The sequence below is a fragment of the Juglans regia genome, chromosome 6 (genome assembly GCF_001411555.2).
Source record: "Juglans regia cultivar Chandler chromosome 6, Walnut 2.0, whole genome shotgun sequence".
NCBI lineage: Eukaryota > Viridiplantae > Streptophyta > Magnoliopsida > Fagales > Juglandaceae > Juglans > Juglans regia.
The window spans coordinates 36,223,193-36,251,119 of record NC_049906.1 but is presented as its reverse complement, the minus strand read 5'-3'; the positions used below and the strand labels follow the sequence as shown (position 1 = coordinate 36,251,119).

General features: G+C 35.7%; 2 protein-coding genes across 4 annotated transcripts in view; both read left to right on the top strand.

Moving 5' to 3' along the window:
• The window catches only part of LOC108979448 (disease resistance protein RPV1-like), a 59,903-nt gene that overhangs the window by 23,266 nt on the left and 8,710 nt on the right, over positions 1 to 27,927 (top strand). The window contains exon 5 of one of the 3 annotated variants that reach the window (XM_035691169.1): positions 26,517 to 27,503. The exons of the other annotated variants lie outside the window; for them this stretch is intronic. Coding sequence (XP_035547062.1) covers positions 26,517 to 27,098 — 582 coding nt within the window. The 3' untranslated portion in view covers positions 27,099 to 27,503. The remainder of the gene's footprint in view (positions 1 to 26,516; positions 27,504 to 27,927) is intronic. 3 annotated transcript variants of the gene reach the window in all.
• LOC118348689 (disease resistance-like protein DSC1) lies at positions 22,314 to 27,098 on the top strand. The gene is made up of 6 exons (XM_035690802.1): positions 22,314 to 22,834; positions 23,420 to 23,887; positions 24,011 to 24,068; positions 24,996 to 25,283; positions 25,373 to 26,416; positions 26,517 to 27,098. Exons 1-6 carry the CDS (start codon positions 22,314 to 22,316, stop codon positions 27,096 to 27,098), a joined length of 2,961 nt encoding a protein of 986 aa, XP_035546695.1.

Here is a 27,927-nt window from a genome sequence, read left to right as displayed (position 1 = left end):
TCTTTTCTTATTGAGGGATTTAATATCGTACTACCACATTAATTTCACATGAAGTTTATAGGAGAAACATAATAAAAGAACGTGAAAAAATACAAATTGAAATCTTTTCAAAATTAAGGGAGGGACAAATTCGAGAATGGAACAAAAAAGTAGTTAAAATGTTTAATAATTCATATAAAGAATGAAAAATGTAAGTCGGAGAAGAGCACGAGCAAGAAGAAAAGTTATCTTCGACATGGTAATCTACTACAGTTATTTTGTAATGGAGAGAAAAAGAAAAAACGATGTTGTTACTAAATCATCTTTATGTGTGTATTTATGTGAAAAGTCTTAACTCTTTAAATTTCTTTTTTTTTTTATATTAATAGGAATGAATCAGAGTTTATTCAGGACATCATTAAATGGGTGGACTCAAAAGTGGCAAATCGTACATTTCTTAAAGTTGCTGAGCATCCAGTTGGAATAGAATCGCGTGTACGAGACATTTATCAGCATTTAAGTATGGAAAGAAATGATTTTGTCTGCATGATTGGCATATTCGGAACTGGTGGAATTGGTAAGACAACAATTTCAAAAGATATCTATAATAGGATTTCTCATAAATTTGAAGGAAGTTGTTTCTTGAAAAACATTAGAGAAATTTCAAAACAAGAAAAAGGTTTGATTCGGCTACAAAATAAACTTCTATTTGAGATCTTGGGAGAAAATTTGGATGTTCGTGATTTTGACAGAGGCATCAATGTGATTAGCCATAGACTCTACTCTAAAAGGGTTCTCCTAATTCTAGATGATGTGGATGAGTTGAAACAACTAGAAACATTAGCTGGAGATCGTAAATGGTTTGGTCCAGGAAGTAGAATCATCGTAACAACAAGAGATCAACATTTATTAAATATCTCTAAAGTTGATTCAAAATATGAGTTGAAGATTTTGGCAAATGATGAAGCTCGTAAGCTCTTTAGCTTGCATGCTTTCAAGAAAGAAGAACCACTTGATGGTTATGCGGAAGTCTTTGAACAAGTCATGCAATATGCTCAAGGTCTTCCACTAGCTTTAACAGTGTTGGATTCAAATCTAAAAGATAAAACCATTCGTGAATGGGAAAGTGCATTGGATGAATATAAACAAATACCCGACAAAAATATTCAGGGTGTACTTCAAGTAAGTTATGATGGACTAGAAGAACATGAGAAGGACATGTTTCTTGATATTGCATGTTTCTTTAAAGGAGAACCTTTGGCTGATGTCATGAAAATATTTGAGAGTTGCCATTTCCATCCTAGTTATGGTATCCCGAAGCTTATAGAAAAGTGTCTCATCACTGATAATTATTTGAATGAGATTTGGATGCACGACTTGCTACAAGACATGGGCAAAGAAATTGTCCGAAAGGAATCCAAAGAACTAGGTGCACGTAGTAGATTATGGTTTCATGAAGATATTCGCCATGTACTAGAGGAAAATACAGTAAGTTCTTAGATTAAAAGCTCTTTCAATTGAACACTTTTTACTGGTGAAACTTACAAGAAAAGTGTTGAATTTATTTTCATAAGAAATGGTAGAGAACTGCATATTAAATAAAATATCATATATGTATCGATAGATAATGTGATCTTTCTTTATATTTCCAACTTAAAGTAATATATTTAACCAATTAGGGGAATCATTAAATCATCATACTTAAATGTCCTTCATCCAACGTCTTTAATGATATATAATCATCCCTTTTCAAAGACAATAGTGAGTTTTTTTAATCAAGAGTATATTGCCTTGTCTTATATAAATGAATAGTTAATAATGACAAGTAAATTTGAAAAAAGACAAATTTTGACGGTGATTAAATACTTTTGGAGAATAATGGATATTATAGTTTTGATATTATAATTTTAATATGTGCTTATAAACAAAGATTTTAATGATCTGATTTTACTGGCACTCTTATGAATTGTCTCATTAGGGAACAAACATTGTTGAGGGGATAAAAGTGGATCTACCTGAGGGTCATAATCATATGACATGATACGCTTGAGTCCCAAAGCGTTTGCAAAGATGAAAAGACTCAGATATTTTATAAGCCGAGGTGCATGCTTTTCTAGAGGAGTACTTAGTTATCTTTCTAATGAGTTAAGAGTAATTGATTGGTCAAATTGTCCTTTACAATCTTTGCCATCCAATTTTCGTGGAGAGAAGCTTGTTGTTTTTAAAATGTATGAAGGCCGCATCAAGGAGATCATTTGCAGGAAATTTAAGGTACAATTAGTACTTTCAATATTTCCTTTCTTTAAACTCACGTGATCATGTGAACTTCCTCGAGGTTAATATATATACATATTAGTTGTTTTTCAACAGAACTTGACAGTAATGAAATTTTGTGAGTGCAAGTTCTTAACCAATATCCCAGATGTTTCAAGTTGCTCAAATTTAAAGAGATTGGACATTGTGATGTGTGAAAATTTAGTTAAAGTTCATGATTCTGTTGGATTCCTGGATAAGCTTGTTAGTTTGAGTCTTCGAGAATGCTCCGACCTGAAGAGTTTTCCAAGGTGTCTCAAGTTGAGGTCTCTAAGAATCTTTGAACTTATGTTTTGCAAAAAACTTCAAAACTTTCCAGAAATGGAGTGTAAAATGGATCGTTTAACTCACATGGTATTAGACGGCACTGCAATAAAAGAATTGCCTTCATCCATTGGGTACCTCACTCCTGCGCTTGATTTCTTATCCCTGAGAAGCTGCACAAAACTTATGCATCTTCCCAGTAGCATTCATCAGTTGCAAAATCTAAGAGTGCTTTGTCTCAATGACTTTATAAATCTTGGAATAGAAGAAGTAGCTTCATCCATTAGTGGATGCTTCACTGGGATTGAAGTGTTATCTATAGAAGGCTGCAAGGGCCTGATGCGTTTCCCAATTAGTGTTGCTCACTTGCAACATCTAAAGACTCTTTATCTCGATAATTATACAAATCTTGCAATAGAAGAAATACTTTCATCCATTTGGTACCACACTGGGCTTAAAAAGTTACGCCTAGCATCCAGAACGATTGAAAGGTCTGAACTAGAATCAAGTGCTGAATTATTCCCGTTGTCGGTTTATTGGTACCTTGAGGACTTTTCATTTTATTGCTCATCCACTTTGCAAGAGTTAGATCTATCTATGAGTGCTATTGTCAGCCTTCCTCCGAGCATTAAAAGATTTGTTGAATTGAGGATTCTCATATTGATGAATTGCGAGAAACTTCAAGAAATTCTACATCTTCCACCAAATATACAAGTGTTAGATGCTAGTGAGTGTCGCTCCTTGGAAAGATGCCCAGAAGTATCAACAAAATTTCAATTCTATACATGTGGCTTGCGAGAGCTAAGATGGATTTATTTGGCCAATTGCCATAAATTAGATGCAAATATAGGGAGTCAGGCGCCAAATCCTTCATTTGTTGAGGTATGTCTGTATTTCTCTATGTTTTTTTTTTAGGTGTTTGTGTTTGCGGATTGGCTTGTACGTGTTCATGAAAATATGTGGTACATGTTTAACAGGAACAGATTCAGGACCATTCATGTGGTATTATATTTCCAGGGAATAAGATTCCAGATTGGTTTAGCCATACTAAGGAGATTTCAAATGGTGATGATTCTTGTGAATTGAATATTAGTGGGCCCTTGTATTCGGAAGAAATCATAGGAATTGTTTTCTGTGCTGTTCTTGGAGCCGACCTGAATGACCCCCCTTTCTCATGTATTTGTGTTTCTATAAACGGTAACATGCTTGTAGAAAAAGATTTTTGCTTATCATATGGAGGGAATCATGTATATCTAAATTACTCATTTCCAAAATGTATCGAGCAATTGCTGCGGTACCCAACAGGAGACAATCTGAGGTTTAGATTTTATTGTAATGAAGAAGCAGTGATGTTTAAAAGTTGCGGAGTTCACATAATCTATAAACTTGAAGAGAATGAGAATTTAACAGTTGGGGAGCACTCAGTAGATTCTTCGAATGGTATCCAACTTTCTAAGAGATGCCGAGATGATGAAGACAGCAAATTGGAATTCAACGGGTATCCACAACACAAGAGACGCTCTCAAAACTTGGGCAATTCAAATGCAACACAGATAGGCTCGCCACAATCGTATTCTTGCCAGCCATCTCACGCCCAAATCACACCATCTTCTTCCTTCGATTGGAGGGAGTTCATCAGTGAGAACTTGTTCTCTGTTCGGGCTTTCAGGAACAACAAGATCTCTACTTCAAGGGAGTCTCGTCGCCAACCAATTACCCTTCAACTCTCGAGCAAACACCCCAGTTAAACTATGATACTGTTAATTATAATGGCCTAAATCAAATTGGACATGAGGGTGGTTTTGAGACATTTGATTTTGGATCCACAAGTGGAGCTCAAACAAACAACAGGTCAGAAGCTTCGTCATCTGTGAGTTCATTTGTGGAGGCTATTCGAGAAAAGGATAGTGAGATACCGGTAGAATTTCCAGATATTCTAGATGCATCTTTTGATTACTAGGTACTATAATATGGTTCTGTTACACCAGTAGAAAATAATAATAGCAGAATTCATAGTTTCAATGGGTGGTTTCTCGAGTCTCGTTTGGAATTCGTATTGCCTCTTTCTTCCCATCAGTTCTCCAAGAACGATCAGCGTGCAGTTATGCTTGTTTTGGCCTCTCTTCTGTTTTGGTAGACTTGTTAATGGAATGATGAGTTTTTCGGTCGATCCGTCAAAGCTTTGCAGGGGATTTCTACTTCTCAGTCGGCTGATGGAGCTGAATTTGAGGTTAGAATTTGGAATTTAATCTATTTTTTTTCTTCATTTTTGATGCAGTTTGTCTTTGAACAAAAACGACTTCTTTGCTTTTTATATCTTTACTGTATTTGTGAACTCCTTTCGTCTGTTTGATACAATTTTAGAGTGCTCAAATTTTGTGTATTCATTTTGAAAAAAAAATAGGGTTCACTATTAAAAAACGTATTTTTTCATATGGATATCAAATTTGATATTTTTTCAAAAAGGGTACCACACCTTAAGATTTATAAATTATATTTCTTCCACAAAATGCATGTGAATTAAAAGGAATCATATGCCAAATCCTCCATAAAGATGTCTAATGATAACATTACAATATTGGATGCTACATTAATATGGTAGCATGTAATGTACTAAAATTAAGATATTTATAGGTTTACATAGAATTATGTATAAAAGAAAACTTAAAAGACATTATAAAACCATTCAAGTTTCCACCAGAAAAATGTGATTTTTCACTTTTTGCATAATGTGGTCCATTTTTTAATAAATCCCTAATTTCTACCTTCTTTTGGGCCACATCATACTACTTGTTGTCTTGTTAGATGTAGAGATATATACATCTGAACCTTTTATATATATGAATAATGCATATTAACTGATTCTTTTTTATGTGTACTTATCCTCAATATGTTTGATTCGGCTACAAAATACACTTCTATATGAGATCTTGGGAGAAAATTTGGATGTTCGTGATTTTCATAGAGGCATCAATGTGAATAGCCATAGACTTCACTCTAAAAGGGTTCTCCTAATTCTAGATGATGTGGATGAGTTGAAACAACTAGAAACATTAGCTGGAGATTGTAAATGGTTTGGTCTAGGAAGTAGAATCATCGTAACAACAAGAGATCAACATTTATTAAATATCTCTAAAGTTGATTCAAAATTCAAGTTGAAGATTTTGGCAAACAATGAAGCTTGTAAGCTCTTTAGCTTGCATGCTTTCGAGAAAGACGAACCACTTGACAGTTATGCGGAAGTCTTTAAACAAGTCATGCAATATGCCTAAGGTCTTCCACTAGCTTTAACAGTGTTGGGTTCAAATCTGAAAGATAAAACCATTTGTGAATGGGAAAGTGCATTGGATGAATATAAACAAATACCCGACAAAAATATTCAGAGTGTACTTCAAGTAAGTTATGATGGACTAGAAGAACATGAGAAGGACATGTTTCTTGATATTGCATGTTTCTTCAAAGGAGAACCTTCGGCTGATGTCATGAAAATATTTAAGAGTTGTCATTTTCATCCTAATTATGGTATCCCGAAGCTTATAGACAAGCGTCTTATCACTGCTGGGTCTTTTATTTGGATGCACGACTTGCTACAAGACATGGGCAGAGAAATTGTTCGAAAGGAATCACCCAAAGAACCAGGCGCAGGTAGTAGATTATGGTTTTATGAAGATATTCGCCATGTACTAGAGGAAAATGCAGCAAGTTCTTAGATTAAAAGCTCTTTCAATTAAACACTTTTTATTGGTGAAACTTACATGAACAATGTTGAATTTATTTTCATAACAAATGATAAAGAACTGCATATTAAATAAAATATCATATATGTATCGATAGATAATGTGATCTTTCTTTATATTTCCAACTTAAAGTAATATATTTAACTAATCAGGGGAATCATTAAATCATCATACTTAAATGTCCTTCATCCAATGTCTTTAAAGATATATAATCATCCATTTTCAAAGACAAGAATGAGTTTTTTTTAATCAAGAGTATATTGCCTTGTCTTATATGAATGAATAGTTAATAATGACAAGTAAATTTAAAAAAAGAAAATTTTGACGGTGATTAAATACTTTTGGAGAATAATGGATATTATAATTTTGATATTATAATCTTAATAAGTGCTTATAAACAAAGACTTTAATGATATGATTTTACTGGCACTCTTATGAATTGTCTCATTAGGGAACAAACAATGTTGAGGGGATAAAAGTGGTTCTACCTGAGGGTCATAATCATGATGACATGATACGCTTGAGTCCCAAAGCATTTGCAAAGATGAAAAGACTCAGATATTTTATAAGCCGGGGTGCATGCTTTTCTGGAGGAGTACTTAGTTATCTTTCTAATGAGTTAAGAGTAATTGATTGGTCAAACTGTCCTTTACAATCTTTGCCATCCAATTTTCATGGAGAGAAGCTTGTTGTTTTTAAAATGCATGAAGGCCACATCAAGGAGATCAATTGCTGGAAATTTAAGGTACAATTAGTACTTTCAATATTTCCCTTCTTTAAACTGATGTGATCATGTGAACTTCCTCAGGGTCAATATACATATTTTTTGTTTTTGAACAAAACTTGACGGTAATGAAATTTTCTAAGTGTAAGTTCTTAACCAATATCCCAGATTTTTCGAGTTGCTCAAATTTAGAGAGATTGGATATTGAGATGTGTGAAAATTTAGTTGAAGTTCATGATTCTGTTGGATTCCTGGATAAGCTTGTTAGTTTGAATCTTTATAGATGCCTTACCCTGAAGAGTTTTCCAAGGCATCTCAAGTTGAGATCTCTAAGAAACCTTGAACTTTGGCATTGCTCAAAACTTCAAAACTTTCCACAAATCGAGTGTAGAATGGAAATTTTAAGTTACATTCAGTTGGAGGGCACTCCAATAAAAGAATGGCCTTCATCCATTGGGTACCTCACTCCTGCGCTTAATTTGCTATCGCTATATCTGGAACAATGCGTTCATCAGTTGCAAAATCAAAAGGAGCTTTGTCTTAGTGACTACTCTATAATGCTTAAAGAAGATGAACGGTATTCATCCATTAATGGATGCTTCACTGGGATTGAACATTTATCTATAGAAGGTAGCAAGGACCTGGTGCGTCTCCCAATCAGCATTCCTCACTTGCAAGTTCTAAAGGGTCTCTCTCTCCTTATTCATACAAATCTTGCTGGCTACCTCATTCGGCTTAAAACGTTGCGCCTAACAAATATCTTGACAGCTCTTAATTAGTATCTTGATGACTTTTCATTTTATTGCTCATCCACTTTGCAAGAGTTAGATCTATCTAAAAGTGCAATTGTCAGCCTTCCTCCGAGCATTGAAAGCTTTGTTAATTTGAGGATTCTCAAATTGTATGGATGCAAGAAACTTCAAGAAATTCTACATCTTCCACCAAATATACAAGAGTTAGATGCTTATAAATGTCACTCCTTGGAAAGATTCCCAGAAGTATCAACAAAATTTCCATTCTATACATGTGGCTTGCGAGAGCTAAGATGGATTGATTTGACTAGTTTCCATAAATTGGATGTAAATATAGGGAGTCTGGAGCCAAATCCTTCATTTCTTGAGGTATGACTGTATTTCGTTGTGTGTTTTTTTGTAGGTGTTTGTGTTTTGCAGATTGCCTTGTGCTTGTATATGAAAATATGTGATGTATGTTTAACAGGAACATATTCAAGACCATTCATGTGGTATTACATTTCCAGGGAATAAGATTCCAGATTGGTTTAGCCATACTAAGGAAACTTCAAATGGTGATCATTCCTGTGAATTGGATATTCATGGGCCCTTGTATTTGGGTAAAATCATAGGAATTGTTTTCTGTGTTGTTCTTAGAAAAAGTTTTCACTCGTGTTCAGGAGTGTTGTTGGAATATACAAACTCAAATTGAAGCTTTGGAGTTGAAGTCAAGAGAAGCTAAACAGAAAAGATCAACAGACATTTCCAAATGACAGTGAAATTAAGTCCAAATGAAAATGAGATAAACTAGTTAGAGTGCCAAGTAAATATCTTCTGTACAGTCAAGTTAGTTAGCATACGTGTCTGTAAATAGAAATGATGTAAATGTAATATTCATTCAATTCTAGTTAATGACAGATTCACATTGAATTTGTTTTCAATCTTTCTTTTACATTTCGAGTTCTCTGTTTCCCATTCTTGAAGTTACAGAATTTTACATGGTATCATCGTCTATAAACATTCTGCTACCTTCTTTATTTTTTACACAATTCTTGTTTTCTTTCTTCTGCTTCTATGGTAGAATCCTCTAATAATTCTTCTCAAAATTCTTCTCCTCCTTTGGGGAATCCATCTGATGATTCCTCAAGTTACTACTACTTGCATCCATCTGATAATCCTAGAGCTCTTCTTGTATCTGAAATTTTTTCTGGTGACAACTATGTGGCTTGGAGTTGGTCCATCACAATTGCTCTCATAGTCAAGAACAAAGTTTCCTTCATCGATGGGATTTTGCCTAAGCCTAGTTCTACTAATTCTCGACTTAAGACTACTTGGTTGCGAGCCAACAATCTTGTGCTTTCTTGGCTAATGAATTTCATTGAAAAGGAGATTCGAGGTAGTCTTCTTTATTTCAATAGTGCTGCTGACATCTGGAATGAATTAAAGATTCGATACCTGCGTAGTGATGGTCCAAGAGTATTTGCCTTAGAAAAATCCTTAAGTTCTATTTCTCAGGTCTCAAATTCAGTCACTGAGTATTTTAGTGCTTTCAAAGCACTATGGGATGAATATATTAGTTATTGTCCCCTTCCAACTTGTAATTGTGGATTTTTGGAAAAGTGTACCTGTGCAGTGTTGAAGAACCTTGCTGATCAACAACAAGCTGACTATATCATGAAATTCTTGATTGGTCTGCATGATTCTTTTTTAGCAATTCGAAGCCAACTATTGCTTCTTTCTCCATTACCATCAATGGGCAAAGTTTTCTCTTTATTGATACAAGAAAAGAGTCAACGTTCCTTAACTAATGCAGTGCATATCCCCCTTGATTCTCATGCTATGGTTGCTGCACAGCCATCTACACAAACTTATTCCAATGTTGTTAAGTTCAGCAAAGTCAAAGGCAAATCAGATGTCATCTGTTCCCATTGTGGATTCTCTGGACATCTTGTGGATAAGTGTTTCTAGCTTATAGGCTATCCACCAGGATGGAAAGGGCCTCGAGGAAAGAGAATTAATTCTACACGATTGCCCAATGCAAACATTGCATCTTCTATGGAGCAAAACTTAAACAACCCAACTATATTTTTTTCTTAAGAGCAAATACAGAATTTGATCACTCTTGCAAATAGCCTATCCACTTCTTCTATCAATCCTAATCCTGCAGTTAACACTGCCTCTACATAAGGTAATAACCCCATCCTTTGTTTAGCTAATGCCTCCTCAAATCACATCTCTCCTTGGATATTAGATACTGGAGCAACAGATCACATGATCTGTTCTCCTCATCTATTCACATCCATAAAAATCCCAAACAAACCCTCTTAAGTCCATTTACCAAATGGTCATTCAGTTCCCATCAGTTTTACCGGTACTGTTAAAGTCTCCCCTGATTTAATTTTACATAATGCTCTTTATGTTCCCTCTTTTCATGTCAATCTCATTTCTGCTTCCAGGTTGACTAAAGAAAATTATGTTGACTTGTTTTTCTTTCAATCTAAATGTGTATTGCAGGACCTCAGCAAATGGAGGATGATTGGGCTTGCTGAAGTCATAAATGGTCTATACCACCTCATCAATTTTTTTGCTGCTACATAGAAGGAAATTCCTGATTCAAACAGCTCTTTCTTGGCTAACACATCTACCATTAGTCCTAACATGTGGCATTTTCGGTTGGGACATTTATCTTCTGCGAAACTAAAACTCATTAGTTCTATTGATTCTTCTGTAAAAATATCTCACAAACATGTTTGTGAGATCTGTCCTCTAGCAAAACAAAAGAAACTGTCATTTCCTGTATCACAAAGCAATTCCATTAAAGCTTTTCAATTAGTACATTGTGACATTTGGGGTCCATTCTCCACTATCTCTCATTCTGGCTATAAATTCTTTCTTACCATTGTGGATGATCATACACGTTTTACTTGGCTTTTTCTTATGAAAGCAAAATCAGAAACTTGTGTTTTACTAGCCAACTTCATTGCATATGCTCAAACTCAGTTTGGTACTCAAATACAAACATTTAGAATAGATAATGGCCAAGAATTCAATATGCCTTCTTTTTATCAAGAAAATGGTATAATACATCATCTATCTTGTGTAGAAACTCCTGAGCAAAATGGTAGAGTTGAAAGAAAGCATCAACATTTGCTAAATGTTGCTAGAGCTCTCCTTTTTCAATCTAAACTGCCTTTAACATACTGGACTGAGTGTGTATTGACAGCAACACATCTCATAAATCGAACCCCCTCATCTATGCTAGATAATAACACACCATATGCTCTCATTTTTCATAAATCTCCTGCATATAACTATCTTAAAGCCTTTGGCTGTTTGTGTTTTGCCAGCACAATCCATACCAGTCGAAGTAAATTTCATCCAAGAGCCTCAAAATGCTTGTTTCTTGGTTACCCACCAAATATCAAGGGATATAAAGTGCTTGATCTCCTTACTCTTAAAATCTTTGTTTCCAGAAATGTCATATTTCATGAGAATGTTTTTCCTTCTATTCCAAACTCTACTCACACACCTTTTGTTTTTCCTGATTTTCCTTCAATGCATGACTTCACAGTACCTATTACTCCACCAAATCCACATTCTGCAATTCCAGAACCTACTACTTCACATAATCAATTTTCTGAAGTTCCAGAATCTATAGCTTCACAAAATCCTTCTTCTGCCATTCCAACACCTTTTACTTCACAGATTAATCCTAAAATTGTAAGCCTTCGAAGATCTGAAAGAATAAGAAATCCTCCTTCATATTTGCAGCATTTTCATGATAGTAATATGGCTCAATCTACTTCAACATCTCAAAAATCTTTCAGCTGCTGCATTCCTTCTTCTGGTAAGCCATACCCTCTTGCTCATTTCCTTTCAACACATAAGTTGTCACCTAGACATGCAGCTTTTACTTCTGCTTTGTCATATACTTTTGAGCCTAAGACATTCAAACAAGCCAATTCTTATCCACATTGGCAAGCAACCATTTTAAATGAGATCAAAGCTCTTGAATTAAATAAAACATGGGAACTTGCAATATTACCTCCAAATAAGATTGCAATTGGATGTAAGTGGGTATATCGTGTTAAATTCAAAGCTAATGGCACAATTGATAGATACAAGGCTAGATTAGTAGCAAAAGGCTACACCCAACAAGAAGGCCTTGATTATTTTGACACATTCTCACCTGTAGCTAAAATGACAACAGTGAGAACATTGTTATCCATTGCTGCCATTAAGAATTGGCATTTACATCAACTTGATGTAAACAATGCTTTTCTTCATGGAGATTTAAATGAAGAGGTGTATATGCAACTACCACCGGGGTATTCTTCACCAACTGATCCGAGAGTTTGCAAACTCAAAAAGAGCCTATATGGTCTAAAGCAGGCCTCAAGACAATGGTTTTCCAAATTGTCATCTTCTCTACTTCAATTTGGTTTTATTCAAGGGAAGTCTGATTCCTCCCTATTCATCAAGCATAATTCAGACAGTTTTATAGCACTCTTGATTTATGTTGATGATGTGATTCTTGCTTCTAATAATCTTGATGATATAGTCACTGTCAAAAGGTTCTTACATGACTCTTTCACTATCAAAGACTTGGGAGAACTAAAGTATATTTTGGGGATAGAAGTAGCTCGATCAACCAATGGCATAACTTTATGCCAACGAAAATATGCCTTAGATATCTTGCAAGATAGTGGTTTTTCAGGTTGTAAACCTGTGGCATTTCCTATGGAGTCTTCACTAAAGCTGAGTGCAAATGACTCATCTCCTCCTTTGACAGATCCTGCACAATACATAAGATTAGTGGGCAGATTATCGTACCTCACTATAACTAGACCTAACCTATCCTACTCAGTACAAGCACTAAGCCAGTTCATGGCTAATCCTAGTAGTAATCATCTTCAAGCTGCTGAAAGGGTCCTCAGGTATATCAAAGCAACACCAGGCCAAGGTATTTTTCTGTATGCACATTCCCCTCTTCATCTAAAAGCCTACTCAGATAGTGATTGGGGTGGTTGTATTGACACCAGAAAGAGCATTACTGGCTTTACAGTGTTTCTTGGTGACTCTCTTATATCATGGAAATCAAAGAAACAACCAACAGTTAGTCGATCCTCAGCTGAGTCTGAATACAGAGCTCTAGCCTCTACCACATGTGAACTACAATGGTTGATCTACTTGCTAGCTGACTTAAAAGTCCCTCATCCACAGGCTATTTTGCTTTATACAGACAGCAAACCAGCTTCTGATATTGCATCAAACCCTGTCCAACATGAAAGAACAAAGCACATCCAACTAGACTGCCATTTGGTCCGAGAAAAATTGCAAGAAGGTTTGATCAAGGTCATTCACATTCCATCCAAACATCAGTTGGCAGACATTCTAACTAAACCACTTGGTTCCCTCTGTTTCCATCATCTGATCCGCAAGATGGGAATGATCAATATACATTCCCATCTTGAGGGGGGGTGTTGGAATATACAAACTCAAATTGAAGCTTTGGAGTTGAAGTCAATAGAAGCTAAAACATAAAAGATCAACAGACATTTCCAAATGACAGTGAAATTAAGTCCAAATGAAAATGAGATAAACTAGTTAGAGTGCCAAGTAAATATCTTCTGTCCAGTCAAGTTAGTTAGCATACGTGTCTATAAATAGAAATGATGTAAATGTAATATTCATTTAATTCTAGTTAATGACAGATTCACATTGAATTTGTTTTCAATCTTTCTTTTACTTTTTGAGTTCTCTGTTTCCCATTCTTGAAGTTACAGAATTTTACAAGTGTCGCCCCATTTTTGTGTTTCTATAAACAGTAACAGGCTTGTAAACTACTCATGGCATGAAGACTGGTATGATAGAGTCTCAAATCCTGTATATCTAAACTACTCATTTCCAGAATCTATCAAGCAAAGGCTACGGTACCCAACAGGAGACACAGAATTTAACGAGCAATGGCTACGGTACCCAACAGGAGAGAATCTAAGGTTTATATTTGAGAGCGAACCGGGCTTTAAAAGTTGTGGAGTTCACATAATCTCTAAGCATGAAGAGAATGAGAGCTTAACAGTTGGGGAGTGCTTAATAGATTCATCGAATGGTATCCAACTTTCTAAGAGACGCCGAGATGATGAAGACAGCAACTTGGAATTCAACGAGTATCCACAACACAAGAGGCACTCTTACAACTTGGGCAGTTCAAATGTGGTTGTCGATTGCACAGGTGTTGACGGTGATTTCGCAAAAGTAGAAGGAGGCTTTGACTCTGAGGAAGTTTAAAAGAAGAAGAAGTACCTGCCTCTCGATCTGAGTCCCAAGAAGGCCAGGGAATTCACAGAAGGCTTACTAGGTATCAGGTCAGTGTCTTTGATTTGATAAAATTTCCCATTTTGGTTTTTTTTTTATTGGATTAATTTTGTTGGATTGGTTTCATGATAGTAATGGCGTGTACAAGGATTTTACGCTGCCGGTGCAAAAGGGTTTCTCAAATGATAGGCAAAAGTCAAAGCAAATTTGGCGGAAACATGTGTGGGTGGTGTTGTTGCTGGACTTGTTAGTGTGCTTGGTGTCGTTTGTGATATGGTTGTGGGTTTGCAGGGGGTTTAACTTCACTGTAGGTTAATTTGGGATTGAATGGTTGAGTTGGGGGCGTTTTGGTTCTCTCTCTCTCTCTCTTTTTTTTTTTAAGGTTTGGGAGGAGGTGGGGTTGGTTTTAGGACAAAGGCATGACTTTCACGAGCCATTGGTGTATGATGAGGACGTATAAGCAAGTGTTGTTGATTTCTTCTATTGGTAATTTACTTGGAATTTTCTGCTAAATCTTTGTATGAACTTCAAGACGAGCAACATGTTCCTCTTTCTTTTAATATTTATGTAGTCACACAAAGCTAGTCTCCCATTTTAGCTGGCTTATGCGTCTCTTTTTGTTTCCCTTTTTTGTTAGTCTTTTGGTTCAATCTAAAATCTTTATTGTCTTGATTTAAAACTCTTTTAAACTGTATCCAAGTTCATCCTCTGTATTTGCTTGAAAACAAAGACCACAACTGCTAGATGAGCACCGAGTGCAATCCTAAAATATTTTACTTGATTTTATATGTATACTTTGGTTGTAGCTAGTAATCCATTGCAATCGAGAATAGTTTCATCCTTTGTATTGGGCCAAGCTCCATTTCGTAGCTAGGAGCATAAAATCCAGGTGTAGAGTTACTTGCATTCAGTTCTTACATTGCAAGATAACAAATATCATACTTTGTTTTGCAATAACTTTTTCAGAGATCTTTCTGTCGAAAGACATTAAAATTATTCAACATCTAGTTCGATACGCTATGCGTGTGCCAAGGAAGTGTTGTGAAAGATGTTATGAAAGTCGTGTATTGCCTGTTGATCTCTTGGAAAGGCATGTAAGGTTCATTCTCTTACACTTCTATGGATTGCTTTTGTACGGTATAATTGTGATTTTTCTCTTCTTCATTTTGTATACTATTTCTCACCAGATGCCAAGAAAACCTTGTTGAAAGGGAGCCCATCTTAATTAGCTGCAGACCAGATTGGTGATGAAATTGGACATGAGCACCTAAAACTTAAGACACCTTTCTGGATTCGTTGCAGTGCAGAACATGAGCCAAAAAGTTTATGGTTTGAATAAGATAACTGCCATCCACATACGTATGATGTGACGACCCTAGGAAGGCCCAAGTCACATGGTCTATATTTCAAAATGACTAATCAATAGACGTTTATCAAACCTATTCATCATACTCTAAAATGATTGACCAAGATTACAATTGGAGTTCCTTGTAATCATTCCACCTGATATACATTTTTCCTCTGGGGTAGTTTATAATTCTTTTTTTCTGGATGTCAGTTTTTAACCACGATTCCAACTCTTTCTTAGATGTCTAGGTGTGATTTCTAAACCATGATTCCAACCCATTAACCAGATATCTATTTTTTCAGTTATCTATTTTAGAAACAAAATACTGTGCTGGTTTCTGAGCATGGGTTCCATATTTTCAACTACTCAGAGGAAACCCAAAACAAACAAAACCAAGCCGATGCATTCTAGCCGATTGCCAACATGTTTCGGGTAGCACTCAGTCTACCCAACTCTCTTTTCGACAAGCTAGCTAAGCCCATAAGAAATGACCGAAGAGAACCAAAACACCAAATAATGACTGCTCTAGTCTACATCAATATCAAATATTTAGGACTGGATACTAGAATATCTCAAAATATCTATACATAGTAGTGAAATAGTTCGTAAATAATAGCAAAATAGTATGAGAATAATATTGAATAGTGGAGAAATAGTTTGAAAATATAGAAAAATAATTGTGTTTCCAAACATAGTTTCCTTTCTTTTACAATCAGTAATAGGATTTAGCAAGAATAGTAGTTCATTACCATTAGCAAGAATAGCAGAAAATTATTAAACTAGTAGGTTTACCATCAACTTCTAGTACTCGATTTGCTTTCAGACATAATCAATCACGTTAATGTGCATGGAAAGTCACAAAAGTGTTTCATTGGGGAACACATTTTCCATATTTTCTCCATCCTTTAGACCAAATTCGTCAAGTTAAGGACCTACTTGATCAGAAACATCCCTTGTAAATAGTGACAATTACAATTTTACAAACAAAAAGGAACATCCCCACTTCTCTCCTTTCTTTGACCCACTTCTCTATAATTGCACCTCTCTTGAGAACATTTATCACACATACGGAGGAGATGATCACTTCTTCCTTGGCCATACAAGGAGCTTCTTCCACATGCTACAAGAAAACTGCTTATTTGCGACCAGGTAATTCCAGCGAAATGACTATTTCCAACTAAAATTGGTTGCAAAAAGTCTTTTCGTCGCAATAAATTGGTCGCAAAAGCCCATTTTTCTTGTATACGTACACTCTTGTCGTCTTCAACTTCTTCCATCCAAATAAATATATGAGAATTATGATTTAGATCCATGATATTAGAGGCAGTTCCTGGGTTTATTTCATCTAATTTATATGATAGATGACTTGGGTCAGTGGTTTTGGGCCTAAAAAACTTCTTGTTTCTTGAATCCTTTGACCCGACATTTTACAAGTTCAACCTCTTTTAACTATGAGTAATGCTACATACAGTTGTGAAGTGCACAACCGCCGTGCAATCGATTTGAAAAAGAGTGTGGTCCACTATTAAAAATTTAATTTTTTTCATGTGAATTCCGTATTTATTCATTTTTTTCAAAGTGATTACACGGCGCTTGCGTACTCACAACTGCAACTATCATTTCTCTACTCCTTTAACTATAAAACGTCGAACACCACCAATTCACCCTTGATTATGCACAAAAGCCTCGTAGTATTCGGAGTGGGTGTTTCAGCCATGGCATGGATGGATATTTATGGTTCCCCCCCTCTTCAACTAGGGCTGTAACTCGAGCAACCTGTTCAACATTTGAACCCGATCCGATCCGACCTGCATTTTTGAGTGTGTCAAGCTGACCCGAAGATTCAACCCGTTGTTGTTGTTGTTGTTTTTTTTTTTTTTTCTTCCTTATGGGGTACATGCCCAATCGAACTAGAACTGGTCGCTGAAACCTACAACACCACCTCTTCGCGTGCGCTGGTGAATCCCGTCGGGTTTTGAGTAGTACTTCACCCAGAGCTGCGGAGAAAAGTAGCGGAGAGAGAGATCAAGAAGGACCGGGGGGTTGGAGATCTCCTACAGAGCTTCATGGTTTCGACGGCACACGGGATCTTCGACCAAAACACCCCTTTGGTTTTTGAATGGCGACACACGGGACCTTCAACCAGAACATCCCTCTACTTTCTTACCCAGTTGCCGAGTGTTGTAGATAGCCCAGATCCCCTTATTCTGGAATCGTGTCAACAACTTCTTCGCCCAAATCTAAAGCTCTAGCCAAGGTTTTGTCCTCTTCGCGCCGGTTATTCCCGTCGAGTTTACCCATACGTTCAGAGTGGCTTTGGTATCAATTTTTTTCTTTTTAAGGCACTTATTCAAATGGTTGGACTCCGCAAAATGAGAGAAAGTTGAAATGGGTAGAGACATAGACGGAGAGAATCAAAGAGAGTGGCAAAGGAAATAGTCTAGACAACGATTGGACGAAGGGGAACAGAGGCGATTGTGATGGTATTGTGAGGAAGAGAACTGGCTAGGGTTTTCATCTGCAGAGGATAAAAATGTGGGCTTGACTTTTTAAAGAGGTGGGTCGACGGCTTGTACGGGTCGAACCCGAATATTAGTTAAAACTGATTGTCCTGTTCGGGTCGGGTCGAGTTTCACGGATGGACCGGGCCAATCGGTTTCTAGCACAGGCCTACCCTCAACCATTGTATGAATTCCACCTTCCTCAATTTATTTAGAGTCAAAATAAACTTCCTCATGCTTTTCTTCCTCAATATCCTCAACCCCTTGTAGCAAATACACTTTAGGGCTTTTAAATAAGGGAGTATGGTTCCATTTTTCATTGCAATAATAACATAACAATTGCAGCACAAGAGGTGACAGGTGGTTACCTCCTCCTCAGGATTCTTTCATGATCATCTAGGATGCAGCTGTGGATAAAGCCAATAGTCATGTGGGGATTGGCATCATAGTGAGGGATGATCAAGGACTGGTGTCTGCTACAATGAGGTACAAATTGGCTTTGTTTCCAGACCCTTTACTGGTAGGAGCTGCTGGTGCAATCGAGTTGGTAAAATTTGGTCTACAACTGGGTCTCAATAGTATTATATTGGAAGGTGATTCACTTCAAGTGGTCGAAGCTATTTAAAAGGAAGATGAGTGATGGTTAGAAGCAGGCCTTTTTGTTAGTGATGCCAAAGTTCTTTTACAATCTTTTATTCATTGGTCTGTCCAACATATTAGCAGGACCTGTAACATAGTGGTACGCACTTTGCTAGAGATGCATTGCCTTTTTCTGTTTCAGAAGTGAGTGTAGATTACATGGAGTGTATTACTCATCTGTTATGATTTCTTTTGAATGAAAGTTCCATTTTCTTTTTCAAAAATAAAAAATTAACTTGACTTTTTTAATAACGAATAAATATTGAAATTACAGTTAGAATTAAAATAAATTAAAAAGTTAAAATTAATATTTTAGTAGAATAGTAATATATTTAGAGATTTTATTATTTGATGTTGTTAAATTTATAAAAATAACTTTTTTAGTCAAAATTTGACCGAACTGTCACTAGATTACTACTAACGCTATAAGGTGTGTTGAAGGTTGCTAGATGGTTCATCCTTGTAATGTCTATGTCCTTCTGGGCCATATGATGTTTGAAGTGACCATACCATCAATGACTTTCCAACGCGTTTTCTCTGTCCTAAATTAATGCCCGTAATTTCTACGTTCTTTTGGGCCACATCATGTTTAAAGTCGAAGACCACGCACCATACCATCCACGACTTTCCCACCTATTTGCGTGTCTAAACATCTCATCTTCAAAACAGGATTCTATGCTGCACATGTCCACGCAAATATTTATGTCCACCCAAAGAATCACTAAAGCCAGGAAGATGGAACTTGGACTTGAGTTGCAGATAGTTTTTGGTTGCCTCTCATTTCCTTTATCCTTATGCTCATTAGAACCGCATGCATGTTGTTTTCTTATTAAAATTCTGATGAAACTTAGAAAAAAGTTGAGGGAAAGTTTGACTTGTTTTGTTATTCTATGATTAGTACCATAGAAATTATGGTGCATTTGTAAAGTTCATTGGGTACACTTGGTGCCGGCTTTTATCAACCATCTCGCAAACACTCCAAACTCTCAATTATCATTATTCACATATGGTTTTGAATTTCTAAAACAGAGCACCCTAAAAATGGAGTAAAATGAGATACCATGATTAGATTGAAAAACAAATACCGAAATGTAGAAAAGAAACTGTAGCAACTGCCTACCAAGTTAAATTAGAGCACCATACAAGATGCCTTGTATGGGTTGTAAAGAAACTGTAGCAACTGCCTACCAAGTTGTACAACCTCGTTAGGCCAGGTAGCTAGTACTCTAGTATGAGTATAATGACCTGGAATAATAGCAACCTACAAGATATCTTATCTTATCTCATCTCATCTCATCTCAGCATTACAACTTTCATAAATTTTCACATAAAATATAATAAATAATTCAATTTTCCAAATCCCAAAACAATAATAATATTAAAAAATAATATTCTAATAATATATTTTTTTTTAACTTTCATCTTTCACCTATAACTATCTCATCTCATCTCTAAATCCAAACCAGTCCTCAATATCATGACAAACACACAGATAATAAGATAAGAATAATACTCCATCCTTACGTGTCCTTTGGAAAGAACACATAACAAAAAATATTTTGAAATAAGAGGCTTGAAACTAAAGAAAATGATTTTACCACCAAGGTTCCATGTGTCATGCATCAACCATTACCTTAATTATCTACCCGGCCATATGGCTTAGTACAATAGGACAAGAGAAATACTTGACCAACTTCATCTCTAATCTCATCTAACATAAGCCCTTGACAATAGAAAAGATAAATTAACTTGGAGGAAAAATAGTTGCACCTAATAATGCATCCAACTTGTCTGTAGGGAATATTCGCCCAGCTTGAGATTTGAGAGTAATATGTCCAATTACTGTTGATATGTATCGAAGTTCCGTGCATGGTGTGTGTGTGTGTGTATGCTACCCATCCAGACTACATTAATTAAGCAACATTAATAAGTTCGCTTACAAATAAGTTCTCTTCGAGTATTGTAAATTCCTTTCAATTTGTTTGGTTTTTTTTTTTTTTTCCAAACAGAATGTGACAACTATGCATGGCTTTCAATTATTGTAATTTCTTAACAAAAGTTCCAACTGTAGTCTAAGGTGGCCTAATCTGCAACTCCTTTCATATTTATTTGCATTAGCATATCTCTAAGGTGGCCTAATCTGCCTCCTCTATCTACCAGTAGCTATACTGTAGTCTTGCTCATCCTGTGTGCCATTATCAGAATCAGAATCATGCTCATATGCGATAGCATGATCTTCAATGCCACGTGGCATCCCTGTGGTGCTTCTTCAACCTGAAACTCCACATTCTTGCAAATACCCTGATTTTTATCTGTAGACACAATAAACTCCTTTCTCGGATTGAGCATAGATTTTTCATCAAATACTACATCCTGCTGATTACAAACCTAGGTGATTTAGGATTAGTACACTACAACCTAAATCCCTTCACACTACTGGCATATCCAATGAATATGCCCTTCTTTGGCCCTTAACTCAAGTTTTCTATCATTAACATAAAAATATGCAGGACAATAAAAAATTTTCAAATTTGAATAATCAACAGAAGTATGAAACCATACCTCACTTATTGTTTTCAAACAAATATTTGTGGCTGGAGAGAGGTTAACCAGAAAGCAAGCGGTGTTGACTACCTCAACCCATAAATCCTTAGACAAGCCTACATTGGAAAGCATACTCCGGGCTCTTTCCAAAAGAGTCATATTTATCCATTCAGCTACCCCATTTTAATGTTCAATTCAAAATGATTAAAACTCAAGAATATCGAAATCAACCTCCAAGTAAAGCTGTAATAGCTGTAATTCGAAAGTATCATATTTTTACCAAGGATAGAAAAATCCTAGTAAACACACCAAAAATAAATACGCAAATATGGCCGGTAAACCAACTGAAATTTTCTTCTGAATTTCCAGCTGGGCCATAGCTAAAGTTGGGAAGTATGGCCGTACTAAGCTAAATTAAAACATTGTAGTATTTTCAGATTAAGAAAAAAAATAGTGCTATATATACGTAAAACTTTATATACAATATTATACGTATTGAATATCTACATCTATTTTATAAAAAAATAAATTAATTCAAATTTCAAAATCTTCATAATTTTTATAGCTACACGGCAACATATATGATTATATTTATGCACGTAAAGTTTTAAAAATAAATAGCATTTTTCGGGAAAGAAAAAAAACAGAAACAAGAATATGGCAGAATACATATATTTATATAAATTCCATCTTGCTGTAAACTCAAGTTTCCTTCACTGAAGAATAAGCATTGATAAATGATAGTTGCAGTCGTGAGTGCACAAGAACTGTATAATCATTTTGAAAAAAATGAATAAATATTGGGTCCACACATGGAATAAAAAGTTCCATAATTTGGGTTAAAAAGTAAACTAGTAGTTGTGGTTTGCCTTTGAACTTTGAGCTTTTACTGATCCTTATCTTACCAACTTTTATCAAATTAATGAGACAAATTATAAGTGGGTACGTATCCTGGACGTTTGCTTTAAGTTGAAGCCATTTTGGTCAAAACCGTATAAATAGGTGCAAGTTGACTTAAGTTCAAAACCGTTAATATTCAATAGACTTTAGATTTTTGGTATATCCTAAGATGAGAGGCTGAGAGCATTGGTATATCCTAAGATGAGTAGTTGACGAGAAGTTTGACCCACTTCTCTATTATTATTTATTTGCAATAAGTACTCTATAATTGGACCTCTTGGTGAATACTAATTAATCTCGCATACAGATCAGAGGATGAGCACTTCTTCTTCCATGGCCTTTCAGTTAGGAGCTTCTTCCTCTCTCTCATTCTCTTCTTCTTCCATTCGTAGATGGACTCACGATGTATTCTTGAGTTTTAGAGGTGAGGATGTTCGCCAAAACTTTATTTCTCATCTATACCATGCTTTGCATCAAAGGGGAATCAACACTTATATAGACAACAATCTCGAAAGAGGAGAGGAAATTTCGTCAGAACTTTCCAAAGCAATTGAAGGATCAATGATTTCTATCATTGTACTCTCTAAGAACTATGCAGAGTCTCGATGGTGTTTAGATGAGCTATTGAAGATCCTCGAGTGTAAGGAAATGGTAAAACAAATTATTTTACCCTTGTTCTACGATGTAGATCCGTCAGAGGTACGACATCAAAAAGGGAGTTTTGGAGAAGCATTTGCCAAACTTAGATATAAGTTGAAGGATGAAGTAAAGGTCACAAAGTGGGAGGCAGCTTTGGAAAAAGTAGCCAATTTGTCCGGACTCGAATTAGGGGACAGGTACTTCTTATGAGCTGTGCTTATATATATATATATATATATATATATATATATATGTTTATATATGATGTTAAAGAGAAGTTTACGGGGAAAATTTCGACAAATCCCAGATCTGCGAGTTTGCAAATCTGTGAAGATCATATGGTGCCATCCAAACTATTTGATATTTATTAGTTTTTTCGGCATTGAGTTTTATGCATATCATACTTAAAAATAGAAATATTTTCTTACTGTGGGATTTAATATCATACTACCACAATAATTTCGCATGATGTTTATACAAGAAATATAATAAAAGAAGTGAAATAATACAAATTGAAATCTTCTCAAAATTAAGGGAGGGTTAAATTCGAGAACGGAACAAGAAAGTAGTTAAATTGTTTAATAATTCATATGAAGAATGAAAAATGTAAGTCGGAGAAGAGCACGAGGAAGAAGAAAGGTTATCTTTGACATGGTAATCTACTACTGTCATTTTCTAATGGAGAGAAAGAAAAAATGATAGTGTTACTAAATCATCTTTATGTGTGTATTTATGTGACAAGTCTTAACTCTTTAAATTTCTTTTGTTTTATATATTGATAGGAATGAATCAGAGTTTATTCAAGACATCATTAAATGGGTGGATTCAATAATGGTAAATCGTACATTTCTTAAGGTTGCTAAGCATCCAGTTGGAATAGAGTCCCCCGTACGAGACATTTTTCAACATTTAAATATGGGAAGGAATGATATTATATGCATGATAGGGATATTTGGAACCGGTGGAATTGGTAAGACAACTATTTCAAAAGAGGTCTATAACAGGATTTCTTACCAATTTGAAGGAAGTTGTTTCTTGAAAAACATTAGAGAAACTTCAAAAGTAGGAGGTCTGATCCAGCTACAAAAGACACTTCTTTATGAGACTTTGGGAATAAGTTTGGAATGTCATGATACTGAAAAAGGCATCAATGTAATTAGGCATAGACTTTGCTTTAAAAGAGTTCTCCTAATTCTTGATGATGTGGATGACTTGGTTCAACTAGAAACATTGGCTGGAGCTCGTGATTGGTTTGGTTCAGGAAGTAGAATCATCATAACAACAAGAGATCAACATTTATTAAATATATCTAAAGTTGATTCAAAATATGAAGTAAAGAGATTGGACCATAATGAAGCTCTTGAGCTCTTTAGTTGGCATGCTTTTGAGGAAGACAAACCTATTGAAGATTATGTGGAACTCTCTAAGCAAGTAATGCAATATGCTGAGGGCCTTCCACTAGTTTTAACAGTGCTAGGCTCAGATTTAAGGGGTCAAAATATAAATTATTGGAGAAGTACATTGGATAAGTATAAACGAATTCCTAGCAAAAATATTCAAAAAGTACTTTGTATAAGTTACGATGGATTGGATGATAATGAGAAGGAGATTTTCCTCGATATTGCCTTTTTTTTCAATGGACAATACCTGGATCATGTCGTTAAAATATTAGATAGCTGTGGTTTCTCTCCGGAGAATGGTATCAAAAGGCTTATAGATAAATGTCTCATTACAATTACTACTTACAATACATTGTGGATGCATGACTTGCTACAAGACATGGGAAGAGAAATTGTCCGAAAGGAATCACCCAAAGAACCAGGCGCACGTAGTAGATTATGGTTTCATGAAGATATTCGCCATGTACTAGAGGAAAATACTGTAAGTTCTTAGATTAAAAGCTCTTTCAATTGAACATTTTTTACTGGTAAAACTTACATGAAAAGTGTTGATTTCTTTTCATAACAAATTATGGTAAAGAAGTGCATATTAAATAAAATATCATATATGTATCGATAAATAATGTGGTCTTTCTTTATATTTCCAGCCTAAAGTAATGTGTTTAACTAATTAGGGGAATCATTGTCCTTGAACCAACGTCTTTAAATATATATAATCATCCCTTTTCAAATACAAGAATGAGTTTTTTTTTTAATCATGAGAATATTGCCTTATCTTATATGAGTGAATAGTTAATAATGTCAAGTAAATTTGCAAAAAGAGAAATTTTGAAGGTGATTAAATACTTTTGGATAATAATGGATATTGTAGTTTTGATATTATAATTTTAACAAGTGCTTATAAATAATGATTTTAACGATCTGACATTACTGGCAAATTTATGAATTGTCTTATTAGGGAACAAACAATGTGGAGGGGATAGAAGTGAGTCTGCCTGAGGGCAATGATCATGACATGATACGCTTGAGTCCCAAATCATTTGCAAAGATGAAAAGACTCAGATTTTTTAAAAGCCATGGTGCATACTTTTCTGGAAGATCACTTGATTATCTTTCTAATAAATTAAGAGTGCTTGATTGGTCAAATTGTCCTTTACAATCTTTGCCATCTAATTTCCGTGGAGAGAAGCTATTTGATTTCAAACTATATAGAGGCCGCATCCAGGAGATTAGCGGGCAATTTAAGGTATAGTTATTACTTTCAATATTTCCTTCTTTAAACTCGTGATGTAAACTTCCTCAGGGTTAATATACATATTTGTTATTTTTCAACAGAACTTGACGAGAATGAGATTTTTCAAGTGTAAGTTCTTAACCAAAATCTCAAATCTTTCGAGTTGCTCAAGTTTAAAGGAATTGGATATTATGGATTGTGAAAATTTAGTCGGAGTTCATGATTCTGTTGGATTCCTAGATAAGCTTGCTCGTTTGCGTCTTTATCAATGCTCCAACATGAAGAGTTTTCCAAGGCGTCTCAAGTTGAGATCTCTAGAAGTCCTTACACTTCTTAGGTGCTCAAAACTTCAAACCTTTCCAGAAATCGAGTGTAAAATGGAATATTTATGTTGCATCTCATTATTCGGCACTCCAATAAAAGAATTGCCTTCATCCATTGGATACCTCACTCCTGCGCTTAAAGAGTTACTTTTGGGACAATGCACCAAACTTATGCATCTCCCTAGTACTATTCATCAATTGCAAAATCTAAAGGTGATAATTCGTCTCAATGACTGTATTAATGGATGCTGCAAGGACCTGATGCGTCTCCCAATCAGCTTTTCTCACTCGCAACATCTAACGAGTCTTTCTATAGAAAATTTTACAAATTTTGCAAAAGAAGAAATAGGTTTATCCTTTGGGTACTACATTGGGCTTAAAAATTCACTGATCCTAACTTCATCCAGAACGATTAAGAGGTCTGAACCAGAATCAAGTGCTGAATTACGACGACAACTCTTGTCGCCGCTTTATTGGTATCTTGACGACTTCTCATTTTATACTTCATCCACTTTGCAAGAGTTAGATATATCTTGGACTGCAGTTGTCAGCCTTCCTCCGAGAATGAAAATATGTGTTGAATTGAGGATTCTCAAATTGTGCCATTGTGAGAAACTTCAAGAAATTCTACATCTTCCACCAAATATACAAGAGCTATATGTCAGAGAGTGTTTCTCCTTGGAACGATTCCCAGAAGTATCAACAAAATTTCAATTCTCTACATCCTGTGGCTTGCGAGAGCTAAGATGGATTGACTTGTCCGGTTGCCATAAATTGGTAGCAAATATAGGGAGTCAAGTGCCAAATCCTTCATTTGTTGAGGTATGTCTGTATTTCTCTCTGCATTTTATTTTCTTTCTGTAGGTGTTTGTGTTTACAAATTGCCTTGTGTTCATGAAAATACGTGGTACATGTTTAACAGGAACATATTCAAGACCATTCATGTGGTATTATATTTCCAGGGAATAAGATTCCAGATTGGTTTAGCCATACTAAGGAGATTTCAAATGGTGATGATTCTTGTGAATTGGATATTAGTGGTCCCTTGTATTTGGAAGAGATCATAGGTATTGTTTTTTGTGCTGTTCTTGGATCCGACCCGGATTACCCCTTGGGGCCCTTCTCCGGTATTTGTGTTTCTATAAATGGTAACATGCTTGTAGAAGCGAGGTTTTACTTATATGGAGGCTCGGATCATGTATATCTAAATTACTCGTTTCCAGATTGCATCGAGCAATTGCTGCGGTACCCAACAGAAGACAATCTGAGGTTTAGATTTTATTGTGATTCTTATAAAGTGGTGTTTAAAAGTTGCGGAGTTCACATAATCTATAAGCATGAAGAGAATGTGAATTTAACAGTTGGGGAGTGCTTAGTAGATTCATCGAATGGTATCCAGCTTTCTAAGAGACGTCGAGATGATGAAGACAGCAACTTGGAATTCAATGGGTACCCACAACACAAGAGACTCTCTCAAGACTTGGGCAATTCAAATGCAACATAGTTAGGCTCGCCACAATCGTATTCTTGCCAGCCATCTCATGCACAAATCACACCATCTTCTTCCTTCGATTGGAGTGACTTCCTCAGCGAACTTGTTCCCTGTCCGAGCTTTCAGGAAGAAGAAGATCTCTACTTCAAGGGAGTCTCGTCGCCAACCAATTACCTGTCAACTCTCGAGCAAATACCCCAGTTAAACTATGATACTGGGAATTATAATGGCCTAAATTGAGTTGGACATGAGGGTGGTTTTGAGACATTTGATTTTGGATCCACAAGTGGAGCTCAAACAAGCAACAGGATAGAAGCTTCATCTTCTGTGAGTTCATTTGTGGAGGCTATTCGGGAACAGGACAGTGAGATGCCGGCAGAATTTCCAGATATTTTAGATGCATCTTTTGATTACTAGGTACTCTAATATGGTTCTGTTACACAAGTAGAAAATAATAATAGCAGAATTCATAGTTTCAATGGGTGGTTTCTCGAGTCTCGTTTGGAATTCCTGTAACGTCCCGACCCAGAAGGTCCGGAGAGTTAACTCATATCACCTAAAATCAACTCCAAAAAATGCATTTAAAATAAACCAGAGTCTCCATAACATATTAAGCTATTTGTTCAACACAAATATCCATATTCCTACGTACAGGCACATCAATGGTATCTCGTCGTTATACATAACTTTTCCACAAAGACTAGAAATATTCATTACTCAACATACCAAAGTCACATAAAATATCAATACTACCAAAAAGTTACTCTCCAAAAGTCATTGCACCCTAAGGCACTTAGTCTTCTATGTTCCACAAAACTTGCAAATACTCCCTATTCCTGAT

Bases quoted from the DNA above. Each gene is read 5' to 3' on its own strand.
- LOC118348689 (XM_035690802.1), top strand. From the start codon at position 22,314: ATGAGCACTTCTTCTTCCATGGCCTTTCAGTTAGGAGCTTCTTCCTCT. The intron at 25,284-25,372 runs GTATAGTTATTA...ATTTTTCAACAG, and splicing joins AGATTAGCGGGCAATTTAAG to AACTTGACGAGAATGAGATT. The intron at 26,417-26,516 runs GTATGTCTGTAT...CATGTTTAACAG, and splicing joins CAAATCCTTCATTTGTTGAG to GAACATATTCAAGACCATTC.